At 42.8% G+C, this 27,166-nt stretch overlaps 1 protein-coding gene across 1 annotated transcript; it reads right to left on the bottom strand.

Annotated features, from left to right (window-relative positions):
* Window positions 1–265: 265 nt before the first annotated feature.
* On the bottom strand, window positions 266–14,898 carry LACTB (lactamase beta). The gene is made up of 6 exons (XM_033167163.1): window positions 14,616–14,898; window positions 13,192–13,258; window positions 9,737–9,927; window positions 9,088–9,418; window positions 5,681–5,846; window positions 266–1,410 (listed from the first exon to the last, which is right to left on the bottom strand). Exons 1-6 carry the CDS (start codon window positions 14,868–14,870, stop codon window positions 846–848), a joined length of 1,575 nt encoding a protein of 524 aa, XP_033023054.1. The 5' UTR covers window positions 14,871–14,898; the 3' UTR covers window positions 266–845.
* Between the last annotated feature and the right edge of the window lie 12,268 nt (window positions 14,899–27,166).

Here is a 27,166-nt window from a genome sequence, read left to right as displayed (position 1 = left end):
TTTCACTTGCAATATACCGCCAGGTGAAACTGCCACTGTGCTCTGGCCAAAGGCAGAGGCAGCCTTGCAAATGGAGCCTCACAGGCTCTGGGCGCTTGGCTACCGTCACCTGGCTGCCTTCGTCTGGGAGGGTGAGCTGCCTCTTTCCTCCAGGGGTGGTTGGTCACCCAAAGACTCAGCACACTTGCTGGGGTGAAGAGGAAGGCAGACAAACACAAGGAGTCTGACAGGCTCTGTGCTCTTGGCTACTGCCTGGCTGCCTTCAACCACTAGGGTGGGGTGTTTCTTTCCTCCTGGAGTGGTCTTTCACCCTGGGAGGAAAGACACAGTGCGACTACTCGCTCGGGCGAAGGCAAAGGCAGGCAAAAGCATGGATCCTGACAGACTCTGCACTTGGCTACCACCATCTGGCTGACTCCCTCCATTCCCAGTGTCTGGCAAGAGGAACCAGCTGCATTGGCCTCAGCTCCTGGACAATGCAGCTTGTTCCTCCTTCTCTTTCAACATCATGGTGTATCGTCAGATCGGGATGTTTGGCTGGTATATCACAATGTTGAAAGTTAAAAGTCAATTTCTCAATTAGGATCAGAGAATGAAGAAGTGAAATGATGTGACTGGCAACTAGATTTGGCTTTAGGTGGCAAAAGTTACCACTGCTCACACTTTTGGCAACTTGCACCCGAGAAACACCTTTAACGAGATTTTGCTTGAACCACATGGCTGCTTCCCTGAGTAGCGAGTTTGAATGCAGCACAACCAACATAGATGGGGACATGCCTTTGCAATATGAGGCTTTCAGTGCTATGGACACTTGTCAGCATATATAGATTTCCACATTTCTTTGTTTAATCCTGTAAGGAGCTGCTTTTAACAGTGTACTGTGCCAACTTATCCTGTTCAAATTCCATTGCAATCTTTAAGGCAGTGCTGTTAAGGGAAACAGACTGCATATTACAAATAATTGTGACCACCACACCCTTGGGTGGCACCAGTGGGCCACTGTTTGAAGCTTCAGAGTCTGGCTCTTCAGGAAGAATGAGCAGGACGCTGCTTGCACCCACTGCCCCACCCGTGTGGAAGGCATAGTGTCGCTGCCGCCTGCAGAAGCCATATTCCTGCTTATTCTCCACCACAAACCATGCCATCCCATATTTAACATCTTTGTCCCCAGATGCTTTTGCATTTGGAACTGCCCTCCACATCATTGCTACGGTGCCAGGTTTGAGATAGCCAGGAAGGAGTCCAGCAGCGAGGTTTTCCAGCTGTCCAAGTTGATAGCCATACAGCATAGCATTGCCAAATTTAAGAAGGTCGCTCACTGTGGAGAGGAAGCCGCCACCAGCCCACTTGTAGGAGTTGTCCACATAGGGTGCATTGACCAGGCGGCCTTTTTTGTTGTGAATGTAGTTCCTGGAGGGGAAAGCAAGAAGAATGGTCATCCACAAAGAAAAGGAAGCAACTATTTTATTCAATGTGCCACAGGCAAACTTCAGAAATTGCATGCGAGAAGAAAGCAAAAGATGGTGATAACCCAGGCATAGGCAAACTCGGCTCTCCAGATGTGTTGTGACTACAACTCGCATTATCCCTAGCTAAACAGTGGCCAGGGATGATGGGAGTTGTAGTCCCAAAACATCTGCAGGGCCACGTTTGCCTATGCCTGTGATAACCAGTGCAATGTTGTTGTTTTTCAAATGGGGAAGCTTTGCCCAATTAACAAGCACCACTCAGCTATTTGCTGGAGTGACCACTGCTTGGTTCCAGATCTCAGCATGGAGTTGCTTTACTATGTGAAAGGTAGGAGGACAAGTTGCACTAGAACAGTAGAAAGGAAACAAGGCTATCAGTACCCTACCCACATCATTGTACTGGTGCAGGCTAGACCTCCAAGTACAATGATGAGCCTCTTGAGCAGTAAAGCTCTTGTATGCATTCAAGGACAGCCCTACTTCACTGTAAAGTAATGAAGATGCCTCAGAACTCAGTCCCTTCAAATCTGAGATCTAGGTAAGAACCCTTCCTCACAGCTTTCTGAATTAAAAGACACACAGCAAAAATGCCAGTAAACAGCTTGCCAGCCATGGAAACTCTAAGAAACTGGAGCATTTCGAGGGCTGTGGAACTGTAGGTATGAACAAATTTAAGCACTGTTAACTTGGCTGTATTATGATCTTAGATCTAGGTCAAAACTCACTCTGCTTCTTATACTTGGCTCTTTGAAAAAGGTATGACTACAAAAAATGTACGTACAGCGGACGCTTGGGTTGCGAATGCGATCCACGTGGGAGGCACGTTTGCAACCCGCGCCGCTGCGTCTGTGCATGACGCAATTCGTTGCTTCTGCGCATGTGCAAAGCACGATTTAGTGCTTCTGCTTGAGTGCCGAAACCCGGAAGTAACCCATTCCAGTACTTCTAGGTTTGGCGCATTCGTATCCCGCAGTGAGCGCAACCCGAGGTATGACTGTACTATCATTTCACAGCCTTGGATTATTTAAATACAAAGAGAACCACAAGGTGGCAGTGAACTCTGATTTTAGAACATCACTTCCAGACATGCAGAAGCATTACATTAAGCTTCTCAGTTCCCCTTAATTTTGCTTGTAATTATGTGAACTGCTACATATGATTTATTTTCATTTATTAAAATTAAGGGCTTGTCCATTTTCCCCAAGTCACTGTCCCTAACAATTTTTCCAAAATATTAGCTTAACACTAAACATCCACAATTAAAATGTTCCCTGTGACGTGTCCCTTGGGAATTGCCCATACTTTCCAACAGTAATAGCTGTGCCATTTTTACTTTTTGTGAGGGAGTTTCTTTCTAAGCAGTCAATTAACACAACGTATTGCTTTTGATCTCTTAATAATTTGTAATTAAAACTCCTGCTCATCTGGGGATCATTGAATGGCTAGCATTAAATGGGCACTATGGGGGGGGGGGGAGAGAAGGGTACCCGAGGCAATGGGAACTATTGGAAACCATTCATCTGGGATATTCCAAACTTTAAAGTGTTTTTACAGAATTTAACTCAATATTTAACTAAATTTTAAGAATTGGCAGTGTCTTTATTACATGCACCAACTACTAATTCTTCATCTCATTCAAAAGCAGCCCTCCCCGGTGGGCTGTAGTTTTGTTTTTTTTGTTTTTTAATAAGATTTTATTATTTTTCCATGAAACAAACAAAACAACATTAAGCCTACATATATAAACACCATAAAAAACATAATAAACAAACAATAACCAAAAAAAAAAAAAAATACAATAAAACCATATAACAAGACAAACTTATACAAACCTTACTAAATCCTTATCTCTGTTTCTAAACTTGTTTTAACTTCTTAGGGGGACTTCCCCTGGTCCCTCCTCTGTCTTCAAAAACCTATATACTTTTAAGGTAGCTTCATTTCTTTTATCATTAACTTAAACTCAACATTCTAATATTTCTTAAAACTATCTAGACAAAATATTCCTTAACTTATATTCTACACTTTATCAACTTCTTATACAAATAGATCTATCCAATCGAATATTGTCTTCTTTGCCATTTATAACTCTATTTAGACTTCAAAAGCCGATTCTTTTATGTATTTCTGCACAAACATTCAGACATTCATTTTAACATGATTAACTAAATAGTCTTTAAATTTCTTCCAATCTTGTGACACCTTCTCCTCCCTCTGGTCTCGGACTCTGGCGGTAAGGTCTGCAAGCTCCATGTACTCCATCAATTTCATCTGCCATTCTTCAATAGTCGGTATCTCTTCGCCCTTCCAAGTTCTTGCCAATAGAATTCTAGCAGCTGTTGTGGCATACATAAAAAATACTCTGTCCTGACTGGGTATCTCCTCATTGGTCATGCTCAAGAGAAAAGCCTCTGGTTTCTTACAAAAGGTAATTTTCATTACCTTCTTAAGCTCATTATAAATCTTATCCCAGAAGGCCTTTACCCCTGAACACGACCACCACATATGATAAAAAGTACCTTTTAACGATTTACATTTCCAACACACATCCGACATTTTAGAATTCATTCTAGCTAGCTTAACTGGTGTCAGATACCATCTATATATCATTTTCATTACATTTTCTCTTAAACTATTACAGGCTGTGAAATTAATATCTTTCCTCCACAATCTCTCCCAGTCATCCATCATAATATTATGACCAACATCTTTTGCCCAATCTATCATTGTTGATTTAACCAACTCATCTTTAGTATGCCACTCTAGCAACAAATTGTACATCTTGGAAAGGTTTTTTGAGTTCGATTCGATCAGTTCTGTTTCCAGTTTTGATTTCTCCACCTGAAAACCAACTTTTTTATCTAGTTTAAAAGTCTCGTGTATTTGATGATATTGCAACCAGTCAGGGACTTGACTTTTGACTTGATCATAGCTTTTCAGCTTAAATGAGTCCCCTTCTTGTTGCAATATATCCATATATCTCAACCATCTAGCAGACATATTTGGTCTCTTGTAGGCCTTAGCCTCCACTGGCGATATCCATCTAGGTGTCTTTCTCTCCAATAAGTCTTTATACCTTATCCAAACCTGATACAGAGATTTCCTGATTATATGACTCTTAAAAGTTCTGTGAATTTTAACTTTGTCATACCAAAGGTATGCATGCCAACCAAACATATTATCATGTCCCTCCAAGTCCAACACATCTACATTCTCTAATTTAAACCAGTCTTTTAGCCAGCAAAAGGCAGCTGCTTCAAAATAAAGTTTTAAATCCGGCAGGGCAAAACCACCTCTCTCTTTGGAGTCTGTTAACACCTTAAACTTGATTCTCGGCTTTTTGCCCTGCCATATAAACTTCGATAAATCCCTTTGCCAAATCTTAAAGCAGTCCATCTTATCCAGAATTGGTATGGCTTGGAATAAAAACAGCATCCTTGGTAGGACATTCATTTTAATGGCAGCTATTCTTCCCATTAACGACAGTTTCAATCTTGTCCATATCTCCAAGTCTTTTTTTATCTCTATCCACAGTTTTTCATAATTGTCTTTGTACAGGTTCACATTTTTTGCTGTGAGATTGATACCTAGATATTTTACCGATTTAACAAAAGTGAGGCCAGTGCCCTCCTGTATTCTTTGTGTCTGTTCTGCACTCATATTCGGTGGGCTGTAGTTTTGGACTACAGCTCCCATCAGCCCCCGACAGCATGGCCAAATGGTACGGGGAGTAAACGGTGTTTCCGTGCGCTCTGGCTTCCATAACGGTGTCGCATTGTGCAAGAAGCAGTTCAGTCATGCTGGCCACCTGCCATGGAAAGCTGTCTGCAAACAAACGCCGGCTCCCTCGGCCTGAAAGCGGAGATGAACGCTGCACCCCATAGTCCATTTCGACTGGACTTAACCATCCACGGGTCTTTTAGTATGGTTGTACTGCTGGAGTTGTAATCCCAAACATCTGGAGGGCACAAGGCAGGGGGAAAACTGAGCTATGCACAACTCCAAAGGAGCCAGTAACTGCTCAGTTGTGAATGAGAGAAAATAAGTCTGTTGCAGAGGAGACAAGCCATATAAAAGATACACAAGTGCTTCTGTCAGTTTAAGTGGAACCCAGATTGCTGTGAATACTCCAAAGAACATATTTTATTAAGCCAAAACAAATGAACAGCAACTGTTGCAAGCCTACGGGACATGACTGCATGGAAGTTTACCTCGCTCTGTTGTATATAAGGGGCTCATTATCATCCAGTCCTGTTGCCAACATATCCAGGTCACTAAATATTTTCAGCATGTAGTCTGTGAATTTCTGACCCGAGGCTCTCTCCACAACAGCACTCAGAAGAGTAAATCCATGAGTTGAATACAAAAACTGGCTACCTTGAAGGGAAGAAGAAAGGTACATTTTATACAGTTTATTCTGTGAGCATTTTACACACCACTGGTGCTTAGTCCCCTAAAGAGGGATCTACTTAGATTGAGATGATGTGAGAGTTGAAAAAAAAATGTACTTTATGAAGTTAACTCTAGGTCTTGAACTGTATAAAGGTAAAACAAAATAAACAAAAAAAAATCCTTCCAGTAGCACCTTAGAGACCAACTAAGTTTGTTCTTGGTATGAGCTTTCGTGTGCATGCACACTTCTTCATAAAAGTGTAGGACTTACATAAACACCTCTCAATATAACAAGCTGCTCTCTTTCTTATACTTTTAAACGTAGTATTAAAAATTTCTGAGATTTACATATTTGAAATACTGTTGCAATTGAAATTATTCAACCCATTGCAAATCAGGTTTATTATTAAAATTTACAGACTTTCAGTTGTTTGCAATAAGGAAATCAAACAAAAGCAATTGAAATAGCTCAACACAACAGATGCTTCAAGTGGTTTCCCCAAATTCAGCTGAAATTGCAACTTATAATGACTTCTCCAGTCTCACTGTTATTCAACCCCTTCATGGCAAGCATCTTTAGTACTTAGTGGAGCAGCCTTTTGCAGACCTCCTGAAAAAGAGATGCATAGCCAGACAGCAGCTTCCAGCAGCATTCCTGAGGAATCTTAGCCCATTCCTTAGGATCAATGGCCTCCAGTTCAGTCATATTTTTGGGTTTGCGTTCTGCAACCGCCTTCTTCAAATCCCACCAGAGATTTTCTAGGGGGTTCAAGTCAGGTAACTGTAATGGCCACTGTAGAACTTTCCAGGACTTCTGCAATCAAGCCTTGGTGGAATCTGAGGTATGCTTGGGACCATTGTCCTGTTGGAAGATCCAATGATGCCCAAGCTTCAGCTTCCTCACAGACGGCATGTTTCTTCCTAGGATTTCCTCATACTTCAATGAATCCATCCTGCCTTCCAAACGCTGCAAGTTTCCAGTGCCAGAGGATGCAAAGCAGCCCCAGAGCATCACCGAGGCACCACCATGCTTCACTGCAGGTAGAATGTTCTCAGCATATGCTTCATTCTTCCTCCTCCAGATATAGTGCTGATCCATGGGGCCAAAAAGTTCCAATTTTGTTTCATTGCTCTACAAAACAGAATCCCAAAACTTCTGTGGCTTATTTATAGGATTTTGAGCATACAGTGGTACCTCGGCTTATGAACTTAATCCATTCCGGAAGTCTGGTCTTAAACCAAAGTGGTCTTGAACCAAGGTGTGCTTTCCCACAGAAAGTAATGAAAAACGGATCAATCCGTTCCAGACAATGAAAAGCAACCCCTAAAACAGCAATTTCACATGAATTTTACTATCTAACGACCATTTCTGGGTTAAGGTTAGGGTTAATTTTAGGACTGGGTTAGGGTAAGGATTAAAATTGGGACGCGGGTGGCACTGTGGTCTAAACCACAGAGCCTAGGGCGGTTCGAATCCCCGCGATGGGGTGAGCTCCCATTGTTTGGTCCAAGCTCCTGCCAACCTAGCAGTTTGAAAGCACGTCAAAGTGCAAGTAGATAAATAGGTACCGCTCCAGCGGGAAGGTAAACGGCGTTTCCATGTGCTGCTCTGGTTCGCAGAAGCGGCTTAGTCATGCTGGCCACATGACTCGGAAGCTGTCTGCGGACAAACGCCGGCTCCCTTGGCCTATAGAGTGAGATGAGCACCGCAACCCCAGAGTCGTCCATGACTGGACCTAATGGTCAGGGGTACCTTTACCTTTACAGATTAGAATTAGGGTTAGGGTCAGTGTCAGTGCTGTTTTATGTTTACTTGTGATTTTGATTCATTTCCAGTTGGTTTGCTGGGGAGCGCCTGGTGGTACCCCCGAACGTCCATTCATATTAAAAAAACAGAAAGAAAACCACGCAACCCGGAACACTTGTTTCCGGGTTTGAAGTGGTCGTAATCCAAAATGTTCGTTAACTAGGCTGTTCATAACCCAAGGTACCACTGTACTGGATCCGACTTTTCTTGTGCTTTTGGTTTCGTAGTGGTGTACATCTTGGGAGTTCTGGGATGGAAACCTTCTGCATTTAGTATGTGCCTTACTGTGCTCACTGAAACCTCAGTGCCTGCTGACACAAAGTCTTGCTGCAGCTCTTTTGCAGTCACTCAAGGATTTTTCCCAGCCTGCCTTCTCATAAATCTGGTTGGTGCCTTTTCCCCCCTGTCCAGGTTAGTGTAACCACTGTTTCTTTAACTTTGAACTTGTGAAATATGCTTCCAAGGGTGTCTCTAGGAATATTCAGTGCCTTCAATATCTTATTGTATCCTGCTCATTTGTCAAGGGCGATGATCTCTTCTCTTACCTTCTTGGACCATTCTCGAGAGCTAAATTTCTAACATGTAGCTAAATTTGACACTCAGCAAACCCGATAACCAGTTCAGGTATTTCATGTGTTCCAGCTCAAGCACACCTGGTGCAACTAATGAAGCCCTTGATTAGTTGCATCAAGTGTGCTTGAGCTGGAACACCTGGTATTTGTGGTATTGTGAGGGATTCTATTCAGGGGGTTGAATAATAGTGAGACTGGAGAAGCCAGTATAAGTTGCAGTTTCAGCTCAATTTGTGGAGACACGTGAAGCATCCGTTGTGTTGAGCATCCATTTGTTTGATTTGCTCATTGCAAACAGCTGTAAATTTTGATAATAAACCAATTTGCAATGGGGGTTGAATAATTTTGATTGCAATTTTGTAAATTTTGATAATAAACCAATTTGCAATGGGGGTTGAATAATTTTGATTGCAACTGTATACCTACTCTTTGGAACATAGGAAGCTACCTTATGCAGAGTCAGACTATTGCCCATCTAGATCCAGACTGTCCACACTGACTGGCAGCAGCTCTCCATGGTCTTTCTCAACCACACCAGAAAATGGTTATTAATCTAAACAGAGACCCTCTGCAAGAAAGAACGGGGCCTTACTTCCTTCTCTTCAGATCCCTACAGAACAGACATAGATATCTTTCATGCAAACAAGTAAGTGGAAGATACCAAACTTGAGAGAGGAAGAGTATAGAAATAAAGACCTACTTCACAATGAAAATGGAGTAGACAAAGATAGTCAAACCTTTTGCTCAATGAAAAAGTAATGTTGAAACAACCAAGTTATGTGAGCTTCCATAAGGCATATTGACAACACAGCTGTACTAATCAGTTTGGATTAAATGTACAACTCACCTGGTTTAAAGAACAAAGGATCGTTTTTAAATAAGTTCAGTGAATCAATCACATTATCAAATTTTTCTTTCAAATAATATTCTTGATGTTCAAACTCTGCTTTTTTCTTTTCACTTTTGGAATGTTTGCCTTCGTGTTCTGGCTTGGCTTTAGCAAAGACAGTCTTTTCAGAGACTTTGTCTTCTTTCTCTCTGTCAGATGTTATGGTATCTTTTGCAGCCTTCAGGGTTCTGTTGGCCTTTTCCTTCTCTTCCTTTACTTTGGAAATATCTTTCTCATAATGGCGAATCCCACTTAACTGTGAAGTGAGCAGTCTTGTTGTAATGGTGACCTACATTTTAAAAAGACATCAGCTCAAGTACACTGTGGAGTGATATTGCATGCTATCATCAACAAAAACTTTCCAACATTTGGGGTGGGGACTTGTCAATGATCTGCTGACACTTAACTAGCCTTGCTAAAGTCAGCAGGACAACAGAGGGATGCCCCCCATCCCAATAAAGAAAGCTATATTCCAATTACATTTCCTTCATTCTTCTTAACAAGAGAGTTATTGTGTGTTAGTCACTATTAAACATGTTACAGATGACTGGATATCCAAGAAATTCCATCAGACCACCACTTAATGCTGGTGAATGGCCTCATTTACCTTTTCACCTTCATATTCTTTTTCAGGAAATTCTGGAACATACTTCTGCACTGGAGCATCTAAATCCAGCTTTCCTTCCTCCCACAACTTTGCAACAGCAACCATAGTCAGAGGTTTGCTAATGCTTGCAATTCGCAGGACGGTCTCTGGCTTGCAGAGCACACGGTTCTCCACGTCAGCATAACCCATTCCTTTAAGGGAATAAGCAGATTACTGTCAAGTGGTGTTTTGTGCACTGGAATGCCTCAGGCTCTTTGAAAACCAAAAGATCAAGTTGTTTGAGGCTGCGTACACACCATATCTTTAAAGCACATTACTTCTCCCAGAGAATCCTGGAAACTGTTAAGGGTGCTGGGAATTGTAGCTCTGTGAGGGATAAGCTACAGTTCCCAGGATTCTTTGAGGGAAGCAATATGCTTTACTGGATGGTGTGTATGCAGCCTAAGACTTCTCAAAGACTTTTTGATAATTTCCTCTTCTCAAGACAGACAGATGTGAGTTTGGTCTGTTCGCACATCAAATGAATACTAGCACTTCATTAACATCCATGATAAGAGATATTGCGTGTGGCAAACATGTTTGTTCCAGTATCAATACAAAGTTATCAAGTCTACGAAGGGAGAATGGCTACCACATTGAGCTCTGAAGCTTCATGCGAGGGCTAGAAAGAAACCCAAAGAAACAAATGAAGAATGGTGAAAATACTCCATTTAACAAAAACATCGATGCCATTTAAAATCCTAATTGGAGTTGGAGAGAGGAAGAGAAAAGTTTCGAGACAACGTATCAGAGTTCAAATAAAGGGTTTGCTGTCCTGAGAAGTGATTGTACAGGTCACAGTACAAGTTAGACCTGCCCAAGCAGGATTAAGGGATGATACCTCCCTGTGGCAAGCAAACATCTCAAAGAGGGAATGTTTTGAGTCAGCTTATTAGAATTTTCTGAGCAAGTCTTATTTGGGCACATTTGTTATGACTCTCATCAACTTTACAACTCTTGTGGGGGGAACAAAAAAAACTTTACGACTCCTTTCTCACATCAAATATTTATGCAAGTGGTATGAAGGTCTCAGATTGTGAGGGGGGATTCCATGTCAAGTGATCCAATGACTTTTACCTTACCATTTTATATTGCTTTCAGTTTCTTATAACTACAGTAGTATAAGAGAAGGTTCAAGATCTCAGTTTTTAATTTTTTTATCTCATTCTTTTTTGCGTTATGAGGGTTTGAAATTTAAAAAAAAAAGATAAATTTGGCCTTGCCAAGACTACACAAAAACCTTAAAAACTCAGCCCAGAATTGAGATATTAGAAACTAAAAATATCAATCTCTTCAGAACTTCATGGGCTTTAATATGTCACATGATGGACTTACTTTAAATGTTAAAGTTAAGTTACAAATTTAAAATTTGGAAAAGTGATTTTCAACAGTACGAAATAAATATTAATCATATATTAAAATATGAATCATATACTTTTTTAAAGAAAAAAGTGGCTGGTGGCAAGAAAAGGGATATCATTCTTTAAAATATTTTTAAAATATTTTAGCATCTAGAACAGCACATTACAATTGCTAAAACAATAATCTAATCCTGGCTGCTTGCGTTCAACTGGTGTTTTTTTTTAATAAAAAAAAACTATCTTTACATTTAACTATAAAATCTATTTAACTATCTTTTAAAAATTAAATAATACATCAAGATCTTCATGAATTTCAAGTAGTCCATGACAGGGGATATTGGGAATTATTGCCTGAATTCATTCTGAAGTTAATGTGCACCATAGGCATTTTTTTAAAAAAAGGATTAACACATACATGGAAATAATGAGTTAAACTTAGTTTTGAGAAGTACGGTAGTTATTAAGAAGGGGTACAACCTTTTCCTGACACAGAGAAAAACAGGTGACTGGGTGAAACTGCAATGGCATAAAGTGACGCCCATTCATTTCAGTACACACAACTTGGGACACACACCACAGGCTACATTTTGCATCATATTCATTATTTAAATACAACAGACGTGAATGTGTCGGTAACCCAGCTGAAATAGGAGGGCATATAGCACTTCCTTTTTTGCATCTGAAAGGGTTTTCATAGCTAAATGTGCAAAGTGATGCTGTGCAAAAGCTTCTGGCGCTGGATAAGTTGCTGTGATGCCACACAAGTGTTGACAAAGCTTGTCTTGGTCAGCAAGTCAAGCGAGAAGCAGGTAAACCCACAGCTAATGGGGTAAGAAGAAAGTGGATAAAGCAGTGAATCAAAATACAGGAACGCAGGAGGGAAGGGTTGATGGTGCAGGCTGAGGCCTTATGAAACAAAGAGCAGAGTAAGCAGCTAGTTCTGCAAAGGAGGAACTGGTCTCAGAAGCTCACAGAGGGCCTAAAGGAGGAGGCTGCATGCTGTTGAGAAAAGGAAGAGGTAATTCCAAACAGCTGGGAAGGCAAGAGCCCAAGTTGCTAAAGGAAGCAGGACAGAATAGGCAGTGGGCTGGAAGGGGTGGACAGAAGTTTTGGAAGCAACGGGAATAGAGAACCAAGCAGGCACCGTCACCTTGCCAGATCTTATTCCATCACAACAGCACTGGGGCAGGAAAAGCCACACCTGGGAAAATCCTTGTTTCTATCCTGCTCCCGCTATGTGTACTGCTAACACAGGATTTAAAATGTTATTTTCATATTATAAATATACCGCTGGTTAAAGTGGTCTTTTAAAAACAACCCCCATCCCCAGGCCTTAGGGAATTGAGGGAAACCCAAAACAGGGAAACAAGGCCCAAGAACAAAAAAAGGGGGAAGGGGAAAATTCACCAGTGTGGCATCTTAAAAGGATATTTACTCACCAACTGGCATACACACGATCCCACACCATTCCTGCTAGCAGCCAAATGATAGCGGAATTGTAACTGAGAGGCATGGCAGGAGAATACTGTTGCTCCAGAGCAATGAGGAAGCTGGCTAGCCAGCCATCCTGTGAACGTTACTGACTTACATCACAAACCTATGTTTGTGACTTACTGACTTACATCAGAAACCAATGTTTGTGACTTACTGACTTACATCACAAACCAATGTTCCTCCTCAAATTTTGTACAGTGGTACCTCGGGTTAAGAACTTAATTCGTTCTGGAGGTCCGTTCTTAACCTGAAACTGTTCTTAACCTGAAGCACCACTTTAGGTAATGGGACCTCCCGCTACGCCGCCAGAGCACAATTTCTGTTCTTAACCTTAAGCGTTATTTCTGGGTTAGCGGAGTATGTAACCTGAAGCGTATGTAACCTGAGGTATCACTGTATTTGGATAGCTTTCCTCCCTCCTGCATCCTCAAAAGAGCTATAGAAATTATATTAATGAACGATAATCTTAAATGTAATAGTTTTTTATATATAAAGACAACCCCTGCCCCTGCAAACAATAAGTCTTTGACAAACAATAAAAACCCATTAATCCTCACTTACCTTCTAACCAAATTTCTTTGCCATCTACAGAAACTCCAGCTACTATTCCAGGAGCTCCCACTTCATCCTATTGGAATAAAATACAGCTTTGACTTTCTGAATTCTCCTAATCCTTCTGATGCTCCAGTCCTAAATGTGTGTCTTAAAAAAACCCCATAACAATTTAAATCTCATTTAATTCCATTAAAGCCACATACCCTTGCCCACATCAGTGGAGGTGGAGAAGCAATCACCCTCTTCCTCCTTCCTCAAGCCAAAATTTTGCTAACTGGGTCACAATTTTATTCTCTGTGTTAGTTATCAGATATATTTACTCAGGTCTTTGGAGGCACCGGTGCTGCATATGCTTCAGAGTCTTGAGGACTTTTCTCTGGTACTAGTTTAGTTTAACGTCAATATGATTTAAAAGATTTATTTATTTTCATTGCAAGGGGTTTATAGTACAGTGGTTACGAACTTAATTCATTCCGGAGGTCCGTTCTTAACCCGAAACTGCACTTTCGCTAATGGGGCCTCCCGCTGCCACCACGCCACTCCGCTCACATCCCAGGGCAAAGTTCACTACCAGGAGACCTACTTCCGGGTTAGCACAGCTTGTTACCCAAAGAATTCGTAAGGAGAACAGTACGTAACCCGAGGTTCCAGTGTATGCTGTAAATGACCCTGCAATCTTCAGATTAAGGGTGGTCTAGAAATAGACTAATCAGAATTTGGAGGATGCAAAGTGATCAGAATATGCTCATGAGGATGCTCTATTCTGTCTGACCCTAACTGGAAAAGTGTCCAGTTCTGGGCACAATTTAAGGATATTGACAAGCTGGAATATGTGCAGAGGAGGGTGTGACCAAGATGATAAAAGCTGTGGAAACCAACCCTTATGAGGAAAGGTTGAGGGAGTTAGGGATGTTTAGCCTGGAGAAGACTGGGAGGGGATCTGATAGCCATCTTCTAATATCTCAAAGGCTGGAAGATGGAGCAAGCTTGTTTTCTGCTGCTCCAGCAGGTAGGAACCTGAACCAATGGATTCAAATGCCAAGAAAGGAGATTCCGACTAAACCATAGGAAGGACTTTATAACTGTAAGAGCTGTTCAGTAGTGGAATGGACTACCTCAGAAGGTAGTGGATTCTCCTTTATTGGAGGTTTTTAAACAGAGGTTGGATGCCCATCTGACAGATTCTTTTGCTGCGATTTCTGCACTGCAGGGGGCTGGACTAGATGACCCTTGGGTTCCCTTCCAAGTCTATAATTCTATATACTTGCACTGCAGACTTAAGGCATCCCATGCAGACAGAGGACTAAATTTTTATCATAGTTTATGCTATGTAAATTCAGAACTTTGCCGTTCGGTCCTTAAGAACAAAACAAAAGCGGGCGGCGGCGGCGGAATAAACTTTGGCACTCAGCCCCTCCACGCCTTCCCACCTTCAGCCGCTGGAGAAGGTCCCTGCTGTTGGCCACGGCCCGGGCGAAGCCCTTACCGGGCGGAGGGCCCTCCCGCTCTTCGTCGTTCCCCACAGCCGCCACCGCCGCCGCCGCCGTCAGGGCCAGCCCGAGCCCCACGCCCAGCCGCCAGCGGCTCCCGCGAGAGGGCGGACTCCATCGTGCCCCCGGGCCGCCGCTCCCCGGGCGCCTCACGGGTAGCAGGACCCTCCGCGCTGCCGCCAGCCCTCGCAGCATGTCCGGCCAAGACCTGGCTCGCTCGCCCGGCTCCCTCCCGGCTCAGGCCTAGGCCCGCGTCGCTAGGAGACGCGCCAGGCAGGAGCAGGAGCCGCCAGAGGGCATCGAGCGGAGCCGCCCGCTTCTGGGTAGGCGCCCGCAATCAGACAGCGCAGGAGCCCATCGAGCGCATCGAGCGGAGTCTTGTTTTTATCCCTGCGGAGAGTCACATTTGATTCTCACTGTGCCGAAGTCAGCCCTCCCCTTTGTATTCATCAGTGCCTGCCTGCCTGCCTTCCTTCCTTTCCAATAAATCTGAGGAAGAAACCCCACATGTCCCCCAAACAGCAGGGGAACCCTAAGCATGCTTTATTCAGAAGTCCCATCATGGCCAGCCTGAGTACGCAGTCCCATTCATCTATTGATTTATATTTCTATCCCACCTGCCCTCCAATGAGCTCAAGGCAGCACCCAGGCTTATTGTTTGGTTAATGCTTAAAAATCTTGTTGGATTAATGTTTGAAAATCATGTCTGATTTTTATTTGTAACTATTTAGAATGTTACAGAATGCTCCACCCCGCAAATGTAGGTGTGGTTGGTGCTATGGGATATGACATGGGTCCCCAAACTAAGGCCCGGGGGCCAGATGCGGCCCAATCGCCTTCTAAATCTGACCCGCTTACCGTCCGGGAATCAGCGTGTTTTTACATGAATAGAATGTGTCCTTTTATTTAAAATGCATCTCTGGGTTAATTGTGGGGCATAGGAATTCGTTCATTTTATTTTATTTTTCAAAATATAGTCCGCCCCCCACAAGGTCTGAGGGACAGTGGACCCGCCCCCTGCTGAAAAAGTTTGCTGACCCCTGGGCCTGGGATATGAATTCAATCAATCAATTCTTCATCCACCTTTTACTCTCACAACCCTGTAAAGCAGATTAGGCTCAGACCCTCCAAGTGTCCCCATTTTCCAGGGACAGTCCCGGATTTACAGAAGCTGTACCTGTTTCTGATTTGATCCCGGAATGTCCTGCTTTTCCTTAGGACATTCCTATTTTCATTGGAGGGTATGGTAGGACGTTTCCATTTTCAATTGATAAATGTTGGAGGGTGACAGCTGGAGTGACAGCTATTATTAAGCCATCATTAAAAAACAATTTAAAGCAGGGGAGAGGAGGGGAGCCTGTGGCCCTTCAGTTGCTGTTAGGCTCCAAGTCTCATTAGACAGCAGGTCAGGGATTATAGAGGTTGTCATCCAACAATGTCTAGAGGTTGGGAGAATGGAGTATGTACACATTTTCTTTCTGCTGCCTGACAAGCTTCACTTACCATTAGGCAGAGGGTACTATTAAAAAGCAGCTAAGTGTTCCTTTTCAAAATTTATTATTATATACTGATCACCATTTGGATTTTCTGCCTCAGGCTTCCTCCAAAATGCCCAGAACTGTCTCTATCTTGGGCTTTGTTCACTGGGATGCTCTTTTGTACAAGCTCCATTGAAATGAGGGGGGAGGGACATCCTGGTGGATCATACCCATTACTTTTAAAATCTAAAACTCAGCAACTGAAATAAGGCCACACTGTGGGCAAGTAGGTGGAGCAATGATGAAAACCAAGGATGGGAGCAAATTATTTTGGCCATTAACCATTTATTCTGTACCATAAAGTAGTGCAGAATCCAGGAAATATAGAATAACAAATTATTGCATCCTTCCCCGTGTCCAGTAATGTTCTGAACTATGGAGCTGGGCTCTAAGCCAGACCAAACCACTTTCAGATGTGCAATCAAATGCAGACCAGGTGGGATTCATTTCAGCATTTGTTGTTTTAATTCTCATTACTATTTTCCCAATAAAAGAGAGTCATTTATCATATGCCAAATTCATATCCAACACAGACAAAGTCTGGATTCACTTAAGAGCATTTTACTTTGGCAGACTACTTACAGCAACAGTACTGAATGCACAGCGGCGGAGCGTGTCTTCCCAGTGCCCAGGCTTGGAGGGCACCATGAGGAGGACGCCGATGGAGAGGCGCGCACCCTTCTCAACTGGATTAGGCTGATTGGAAGCGCCTGCCTCTTGCATCTTCATGTCGCTCTTCCAGCACAGGAAAGAAGGGTGAAAAGAGGACGCAGCAGGGGAGGTGTGCACCCTTCCAGTCAGCCAGGTGGCGAAGTGCACTCACCTGCCGGATGCCAGCCCTGCTGCCCTTCCAACCCTGAAAGCTGGGCGATGCTTCCCTCAATGAGGGATCCCATCATGGGGGCACTTTGTTGCGACCCCTCCAAAAATGCTCCTGTGGCCATGCACCCCCCTCCACGCTAGGTCACTGCGACTGCATTGTGTCGATAGTCCTTTCCATTTGAATCGTGGTGGAATGATTTCTTGGGCTCAGCCTTTGCTTTGGACTTTTTTGGGCAGATAGGTTTCCAAGCAGCGTGGAAATAAGCATAACTCTGCCTTTGCCCTATTTGCATTATGCCAGGGGTAGCCAAAGTTGCACGTTCAGGATGTTTTGGGCCTGCAACTCTCATCAACCCTGACCACTAGTACTGCTGGCTTGGTCTCATGGGAGTTTTGCCCTTCTTTGTGCCCCTAAGTTGTCTGTTAAAGTCACAGGCCCAGTCCAATACATTTTGGTACCGAAACTTCAAATGGCAACTTCCCCCTCACTATAACAGGCACACAATCCACAGAGAAGTCCCCTTGTGCAAAGCCTACACCAACTGCTGTGGACCTGTACAAGGTGAAAAAGAATAAAAACTATGGCAGATATGCCTGGAAATATGCTGTCTGGTGCCCTGAGAAGCCCCTTCCAGGAGAGAGAGGATGTCATCTGCACAGGGTTGGTGCTCAGCAGCTCTTCGTAATATTCTGAATTACTATGGCTTTATTGAATTGTATTAATCATTTTGATGAATCTGTTGTTGCTTTATGTTGTGTTTGATAATATAGAAGAGGAGGAGTTGGATTTGATATCCCGCTTTATCACTACCCGAAGGAGTCTCAAAGCGGCTAACATTCTCCTTTCCCTTCCTCCCCCACAACAAACACTCTGTGAGGAGAGTGGGGCTGAGGGACTTTAAAGAAGTGTGACTAGCCCAAGGTCACCCAGCAGCTGCATGTGGAGGAGCGGAGACACGAACTGGCTCTCTTAATATAGTGATTGCAGTGTGTGTGTGTGTGTGTGTGTGTGTGTGTGTGTGTAAAATTTTTATTTTAAATTTTCTGTTTTGCAATTTCAAATTAACATTTTACATACTTTAACATATCCAGTGACTTCCCATCTTCTCTTTTCATGGTTCATTTTGCGTATCTTAATTTCCCTGCACATTTTTCAAAAAAAAATTAAAATCCTTCCAGTAGCACCTTAGAGACCAACTAAGTTTATTCTTGGTATGAGCTTTCGTGTGCATGCATACTTCTTCTACCTACCTGTAACAATAACTATTCCAATCGGTTTTCCACTATTACATCCATCAAAAATTTTTACTCTGTTGAATTCATCTTAATGCTGCCAGTATTTTCAGCTGTACAGTTATTCTCCATATATTCAATAAATATTTTCCAATCTTACTTAAACATATGTTCTTCATACTGTCTTATTCTATACGTTAAATCTGCAAGTTGTGCATATCCTGTCAACTTAAATTGCCAGTCTTTAGTTGGGACCTCGCTCACTTTCCATCTTGGGGCTAACGAAACATGGGCTGCAGTTGTTGCATACATAAATAAACTTTTCTGACACCTGGGGATTTCAGTCTGAGTTATCTGCAACAGAAAGCACTCCAGGTGTTGTTGGTGGTTTTTTTTTTGGGGGGGGGGGGGGTAATTTTTTTAAAAAAAATTCACTTCATTATAAATAATTTCCCAATACTTTTTTACCTTCAATGTTTGTTTGTTTTTAAATGCTATTATGATTATTGTGAGCCGCTTTGATCTCAACATTTGTTGTTGGAAAAGTGGAATATAAATATTAAATCAAAATCCCATCAGGTCCAGCCAGCATGACCAGTGGTCAGGGCTGAGGAACTTAAGTTCAAAACATCTGAAGGGCGACAGGCTGATCTGTTGAAACATGTTACAGAAAATTTTAAAGTGCTGCTGTTCAGAGATACAAAAATAGAACATGTGTGTTGCTACTTAAGAATTATAGGCAGACAAGAGGTGTCATCTAAAACACTGGGGTGGGGGCAGATTTGGGTAGGCTAATCCTAATCCTGCTCTTGTACTCCTTACTGTAAGAAAAAGGCATGATGATGCCAGCATTTCCAGTACTGAAAGAGCCTTTTCCCAAAAGCAGAACTGTCTTTCCAAACTGCCCAAAGAGCTGACAGCCTCCTTGATTCCAGATTCCAGTCATTAACTGCCCCATGTTGATGTACTTCTGACTTTGAACTCTTCTGGCAACTTAAGACATTCAATATTGGCTTCGTGCAATGAATCCAGGAAGAAAGTTTTACAGGTTTACTCTATGAAAGGGCTTCTCCAGAGTGTTCCCCAAAGAATGTAATAGAATAGAAAGCCGTATGCTTCGTAGAAACTCTTCCATGTTGTTATTGAGCTGCTGATCAGATCACCAATCCAATAAGGATTTCCTAAGGGCTCAATGCCAAGCTGCTGCCTTACAGTGTTGTGGGGTTGTAGGGTTTTGGGGGTGGCAGAGGCTTAGGCTAGGAAGTGGCCAAAGTAAAATAAAAACCACCCCCACTTGCCAGCAGGATGGCAGCAGCCTCCTTAGGCGGAGGCCTGCATTCACCACGGAAAGCTGAGGTACGGGTACTTTGGTTTAAAAGTTAACAAAATGTTCCTGCTCCCTTTCCTGGACCGTTGCTGGAAATTCTAGCTGTATGCCACCATTTTTCTAGCTAAGGAAACACACAGCTAATATTTTCAAGGGGTGCGGAGGCAGGACATTTTCTGGGGTGATGTGTGCGCATGGACGGAGGACGGAATTGCAACTCAGCAGCGTCCCTTACCCAACTTACAGCCTTTAGTTTCTCCATCTGCCCTTATTAACACACTTGTTTCAGCAGCACCCACCTTTTCTCCAGGGGAAAGCCAGGCCCTCTACTTCCCCTACCCCCAATTCACTGCTGAGGACAAGCAGCATACATACAATAAGGTCTCCAGATCTTTCTTGACTCATTCATGCAATGGGTGACACCTCTCCATGACTAAAAAGCTGCTGGATTGTGGTGAATGTGTGAATTGTGAATATGTAAACTGTGGTCCATGGCACTCACCCATGCTTCATACAGACTCACCACCCCCACCCCCAAATTACTTTTCACTTAGGCATTATACCTCCCCCACCCACCCCAGTTTTTGATAGGACCTTTAAAAGGAGCTGAAGTTGAGGATTAAGTTTGATGGAACCGCCATCTTCCACCCTACGTCTTGTCAGTGCTGGACTGAATACACCCTTCTTCCCGTTTCCATCACCACACAGGAAAGCTGCATGCACAAAACCCGTAAGATGGGAAAATAAAGATCACAAGGCAGCATGTTTTTACAAAATGTCCTAGAGTGCTTGTTCTTTTATTCTATTATCAATTATACAATGTTTACATACAGATACGTTTTTTTTAAAACTGCTTAAAAAAAGTGTGTCAAACAAACATGTGGCAAATACCAAATGTATTTGATTCCCTTGAGCTTCAGACAAAAACAGAGTAACAACTGGAATTAATTGATGAAAAATGTTTTGTTTTGTTCCCCAGTGCAGCGGATCTTAAGACGCTGCCATGGAATGATTTTTTGCAGACCAAAATGCTGCCTAACCATTTGTAGTGAGCTGTAAATTGCACACGTTTTCAACTCAGGCATTATATAGTTTAAAATGGGGCCTACAGGCCTGTTTTGTTCTCAAATGCAAAGGCCAAACCTTTGCAGGTTGAGGCATCTCCAAGGAAATCAAATTACTGAGCTGGACAAACTGCTGAGATTAAGAAATACCATTCAGAGGACCACACAAGTACCTTTAGTTTCAAGGAACGTCAGTCAAACACACACACCCCTCCTTGTTCCTCTCCTGAGTTTCTAACACCAATCTTTGTTTAATATCTAAGTTGGCTGGACAGGTGGAAGAGAACATTTCTGCCATCACCTGCCCCCCCCCCCCAGCAAAGGCTGCACACAATTTGCAGCGCTGAATTCTACAAAACGGAGGCAACATTAGGGCCAGGAATATGGCACAGCTGATTCACAGCCACATGGAGCCTAACCCCATACATATACATATGCATATACATGTGTATATATATGGTGTTTTCCCTGACTCCATGCCTGGGGTTTAGCAAGTGGACCTGTGAGTATAGCAACATGGGGGGACAGTAATAAAATAAAGACACATTTCAGGGTTTCATGGCAAGCAGGTGAAAAAAAAAATCAAAACAAAGCTGACAGTGGTGTGGCCGCAGCTATGGCTGTTTTCACATGTTGTTTAGCTCCAGTAAAGTCTGATCCAGCATTTGATGCATATTGAGGTTCTCTTCTTTGGCATGTGCCACTTTCTCTGTTTTGGATTAGAAAAGTCAAGTTATGAAAAAAAAATGTCACTGCTTTATATTAATTGTACAGAGGCAAATATAATTTGTAAATGAGCATGAAGGGTGCATGACTGCGACATATCAGGTTTAACATAAACTAGGCGGTGACAAAGGCAACACACTTCAGAGCAGCCAGCAGCCCAAAATCACTTTTGCCAAATGAGAAGCAAGTTATCTGTTGGGTCCCATTATCAAAGGAGGCGGCAGCCAAGAACTGGGACTTGTTTTTTGGCACAAAGACACCTGGCTCATATCATATCAAACATAACAACAAAGAACCATGGGGGGAGGGGAACTAAATAAATTAAGCTACAATTTTGGGGAGTGCTTTTTGTTTTAATCCTAGTGGCACCAAAAAACCCATCAACCTCATGTCACACGACTGCTGCCACTGCTGCAACAGAGTAATGCAATGAGGTTTCTAATTTTTCTTTATAGTACAAAAGCATGTCAGGCAGCCAGTTCCAGGCAAAGTCCAGGAGGAAATTCAAACATGTTCTTAAAAATGCCGATGACAGGACTTCAGAAGCAGTTCTACCCATTCGATATTTAACAACTGCCAGAAAATGAAAGCCGGGCGGGGGGCCCAGTTTGACTGTTTGGAAAAAAGCCCCAGTTGACTTATTTTTACAGCAGTCTTCCAACCTCCCCTGCCCCCCCAAAAGAAAAAGAAAGGAAAAGAAGAAATAGAAAGTTTTACAAGTTCTTAGTTTTGTTACATGCACACTTTGTAGGACAGCCACTAAACATGCTTCAGTGATGCTGACATAAGCACGGAAACTCCAGAACCACATAAACCAAACAGCCACAGTGACCTTGTTACGATGCTAGCGTACCTTTAAATTGACCAGAGGTTCTCAATAACGGCTTCTTCTTTAGGTGGGTGGTTTAACCCATAAACAAAAGCTGTTTTTACTGGGACTCAAACTTGTGGGGTTCGGATTCCAAATAAGCAGCTGGGAGTACATTTGATTTCAGATCTTTTAAATAAAAGATTCAGGTTTCCAAGTTCTCTCCCTCTCTCAGTTACTGGTGAAAACTCCACTCTAAGAGGAAGGCTGCTTGATTTCCTCTCTGTTTGTAAAATTATCATCAGGCATATAGCTGGCCTTCGAACAATAAAGGAAAAGTTCTAAACAGAGCACAACTGATTGGTGAAGTTTTAAAATGTCCCTAAGTCAAGCCAGTTTCACCTCCAACGATCACTGAAGCAATATTTCTTACTTGCACAGGTCTCTTGCATATTTCAATATCAACTGAATCACAAGCACGTTTGTTAGAAAGGATTGGTTCATACTAAAGCTTAATCCTCGTTCAGGGCCAACTTTAGTTCGTTAGTTAGACGGCGGTTTTGCTCAAGCTGCTGGTAGAGCTGGTCTGTGCAAGTCAGCAAGCGAATCAGGAGAAAAAAAGGAGGAGGAAGAGGCAGAAGGAACAGAAGGTTAGAGACAGACAGACCAAAAGATTAACCAGAAAAATCACCCCATGCAGACAGCTCAGTAGACAGGAAGACATTGGAAAAGTGCACGAGTTTCGAGCAACCCTGAGATGAAAACACAGTCTTCAAAAGCTCAAACACGTCCAGTGTTAGTGATGGCCCTGTGGCGCTCCAGATGCTGTTGGACTACAACTCCCATCAGCCCTGACCATTAGTCATGTTAGCTGGGACACACGGAAGCCGGAGTCCAGTAACAGCTACAGGTTCCTCATGCTCTTGTTACAGGCATGGCAGAATCCCAGCCAGGAAGAACAGCCTACCGTCAAAGGTGGGCATTGTGCTCACCGCCAATAACCACGTTAGAAGGGGAATGTTCATTAACTGGAGAACCATCACTCCTTTCTGCAATGGGGGACGGTGGCATAGCATGCGTCGGAGGTAGGCAGCATCATTAAGGGTGGCAGGCCAGGAGATGGCCAAGTGTCAGGCTTGGGGCACCATTCAGAAGAATGTAACATGAGCCCTGGCTCCAGCAGCCTTTCCCACACTGGCCAAGCAAAATCTTCTGTCCCAGAATTCATCCTAACTTTCCACACCTCTGAGCTGTTCAGCAAAGTTCCAGAGCCCTCAACACAAGCCTCGCCCTATAGCGGCTTCCGGACGTCATTAGGCGGCTGTGGAATATCCCTGGCAATGTAAAGGCTGCAGCCGGATTTTATTTGTGGCTAACTTTTTTAAACGCAAACACATTTTACACGTTAGGCACATTTCTCTGAACTTTCTCCCACTGATTTCTCCCACCTTCTTCAAGGAGCTCAAAATGGTGTACCCTGTGAGGTTAGGCTGAGAGGCAGCAACTGGCTCAAGGTCACCCAGTGAGCTTTGTGGCCAAGTGGCGATTTGAACCCTGGTCTCCCAGGCCCTAGTCCATGGGTAGGCAAACTAAGGCCCGGGGGCCAGATCCGGCCCAATCGCCTTCTAAATCTGCGGATGGTCTGGGAATCAGCATGTTATGAGTAGAATGTGTCCTTTTATTTAAAATGCAACTCTGGGTTATTTGTGGGGCATAGGAATTCGTCCACCCCCTATATGTGTGTGTGTGTGTGTGTGTGTGTGTAGTCCACCCCCCCAAGGTCTGAGGGACAGTGGACCAGCCCCCTGCTGAAAAAGTTTGCTGACCCCTGAATGTTGAACACTCTAACCACTACCCCATGCCGGCTCCATTGTTGAACAGAGAGCAACCAGAAGCCTCTATGGTAAGATCCAAGTGACACAGGATTTCCTGCTTGCATGAAAAGATCCCATTATGGTCTCTTTAGAGCGGCTAGCCAAAGGGCAGAATGTTGGGTGCATCATTCAAAAAGAAGTTTCTGGACAGCTCTTCACTGCCTCCTTTTATCCCCAGAAGAACCTCAAATATTCCTTAAGAGATATCCATATGTTTATGAGACTGCATTTTTGTAAACTGCCCTGCAAATGAGGGTAAATAAACTGGGTAAATTACACTGGACAGAATATGACCACAGGAATCATATTGCCGGGAGATGCGTTTGATGTGATGACTTTCAATACTTCAGCTGCCCTTTTATATTTCTTTAAGTAATTTATTGGTAATTTGTAATGTAATTGTTATATGTAATTTATTGGCATTGAACTGTATGACCTGATTCTCTTACATAACATGTTGCTTTGAGATTTTGATACAAGGCGATGAAGTAGCTAAATATATAAATGACCATGGAGAGGCTAAGGCTTCCCCCTACATTGTTTTCTCAACATATTTCAAGTATATAAAAATAATAACAGTTAACACATTTATGGTTAACCAGTGAACTAAACCAACACAGAAGCCCAGTAACTAAAGTGTGACACAGAAGTGAAATAAGTCATGATAACAATAGAACAAAACTGATAACATGCCCATTTTCACTGATGAAATTAATTTGCGTTACCACTAAACCATCCATGTATTATGAAGTAGAATCAATTCTCACAAGAAACTTCAAGTCATTGTGTCCTTTGGCGTGTATCAGTGAGATCATACATCTGCTAAGTATCATGTACATGAGTAAAATATATGTCCAAGTGGCTCTCTCAAAACAAGGTACAGATGCTCCAATGGACCAGTTATTTCCAATAGCTATGGAGGAAGCCACCAGCCTCAATGTCTCTTCCTTTGGTTGTCGGGACTCTCAATGAGCAGTTTAGTGTTGGGGTGTGCTAACAGAAAGGGCAGGCCTGTTGCAGCCTTCCAAACTTTGTGCTCTCCATATATTTTGAACTACAACTCCCATCAGCCCTGAGAACTGGCCTTGCTGGCTGGGGATGAATAGAGTTGTATTCCAAAACACCTAGAGGGTGCAAAGTCTTGATGTGAGATTGCCTTTTGGATATACTTTATCTGTATTCATATTATTTATCTTACTGCTATACACATTTATTTCTATACATACTTTCCCCTCACATATTCTCCCTCCAAATAATATCAGAGCACTTACAAAAACCAAGAAAAACAAATAAAATACAGTTTAAATAAAATACATATTTAAACACCACTGTAGAATTCTACCCCCCATAGCCAGTAATATCTATTATTATTCTAAGCTGGGGACCTGGGAAAGCATGCAGGTCTTCAAGCAAGTTTTCATCAGCTAGCAAACTTCTACTATAAGCATCTCAGAAGATGTGCATTACTTGATGATATGTAAATGTCACAAATAAATAAATAAGACTGGCCCGGTGACATGAAACACAATATACAGTTGTACCTTGGAAGTCAAACAGAATCTGCTCCAGAAGTCTGTTGGGTTTCCAAAACGTTTGAAAACCAAAGTGTGGCTTAGGATTGGCTGCAGGAAGTTCCTGCAGCCCACTGGAAGCCCTGTCGGACATTCGGCATTCGAAAGAACATTCGAAAACCATAACACTTACTTCCAGTTTTCGATCATTCGGGAGCCAAGGCGTTTGAGATCCAAAGTACAAATCTATTCAGAATTTGGTTACAAATTTGTTTAATGGGATTACTCTGAAATAAGTGGGTATGCACCCACTTACTTGGGAGTAAGCAACACTGAATTCAGCTGGGTCTAGTTCCAAGCAGACATTCACAGGACTGCAATGTTAGCAATGTTTCTTCTCATATGAGGATTATGCTTTCCTCATTCATCTTCACATTACATGGATGGCTTATGATGAGGATTCAAATAAAACCGAATTTTGCCAGCTAGCCACCAGTTAATTCTGGAGCATTTCCATTTTTCACCGGTGAAACAATTATTGTATTGTACGTTTCATCACATTTTGTTATTGTCCTATCCATATCATGACTTATTTCCATTTGATCACTCTTGCAGATTTGGAGTTGCTTGCCTGCCTAGGTCTTCAGAGGAAGACAACCGTTTTGCAAGCCAAATACCACCCTGGCAACCAACTGGCCAACACCTTCACCAGCAGGCAAACGTTTCCAGCCAACAGCTACACTGGGCAATTCCCCAACCACAGACTGATCCACGATGGTCCAAACTAATAGGAGTTCAGCCTGTGACACGTGAAAAATATTCGTTCAAAAACCTTCTAATGAACACTTTGCACCTAACCATATGGAAAGAGAGGAGAGAGCCTATTAAAGAGGACTTAACAGATTTCTCAGCCTCAGCTCTTGGCTCAATCTGGGTTTTCAGCTTCCTTTATTGGATGTGGTTCTGCAGAGACCCTTAGTTCCGAGCTGACGGGCTTCCAAACACCCACATCTTTAAACAAATACATCTTAAGAATCCAGCTTATATTGTCTCACCTGGCTAAAAGGGAGGGAGAAGTCAAGGAAGAAAAAAGGAAACTGGCTTTATAAATAAGATCCTTTCCCCACACTTTCCACCCAACAATGGGAGGTTACACTATGTATGCTGCATTCTTGGATTAAAGGCAGGAGGTTTGTGAAATGGGATGAGGAGGGAGGGTAGAGAGAGGCAAAAAATAAACTAAAATAGAAAGTAAGAATAAATCCCTAATGGCGAGAAAGCAGATTTTTTTTATTTTATTCATACTTGAAATGATGGAAATAAATAAAAGAGATAGCAAAAGAGATACAGCTTACACAGTGGGATTTTTTTTTTATTTTACACTGAAAGTTGGCCAGTTTCTGTACAGTCGCAAAGGCACAGAAGAGGGAGGAGAGAGGAGGAGACAGTGTTCACCCCACGTCTTGCGAGCAAAAGGAGGGCTAGGAGGAAAAGGTTAACGGGAGGCTGGGCGAGAAGGACAGGACCGCGAACTGAGAAACAGCCAGCAGCTTGGAAAAGATGGGTTGTCCAGCGTGACGAAGGTGTC

This window comes from Lacerta agilis, chromosome 13 (genome assembly GCF_009819535.1).
Source record: "Lacerta agilis isolate rLacAgi1 chromosome 13, rLacAgi1.pri, whole genome shotgun sequence".
In the NCBI taxonomy this organism is placed as follows: domain Eukaryota; kingdom Metazoa; phylum Chordata; class Lepidosauria; order Squamata; family Lacertidae; genus Lacerta; species Lacerta agilis.
This window is presented reverse-complemented; position numbering and strand designations above follow the sequence as displayed.

What these genes read in the sequence shown, in the direction of transcription:
- LACTB (XM_033167163.1), bottom strand. Translation starts at nt 14,870, where the DNA reads ATGCTGCGAGGGCTGGCGGCAGCGCGGAGGGTCCTGCTACCCGTGAGG. An exon ending in ACCTTCTCCAGCGGCTGAAG is followed by an intron (nt 13,259 to 14,615) that starts GTGGGAAGGCGT and finishes TTATTCCAATAG; the next exon opens with GATGAAGTGGGAGCTCCTGG. An exon ending in CAAAGAAATTTGGTTAGAAG is followed by an intron (nt 9,928 to 13,191) that starts GTAAGTGAGGAT and finishes ATTCCCTTAAAG; the next exon opens with GAATGGGTTATGCTGACGTG.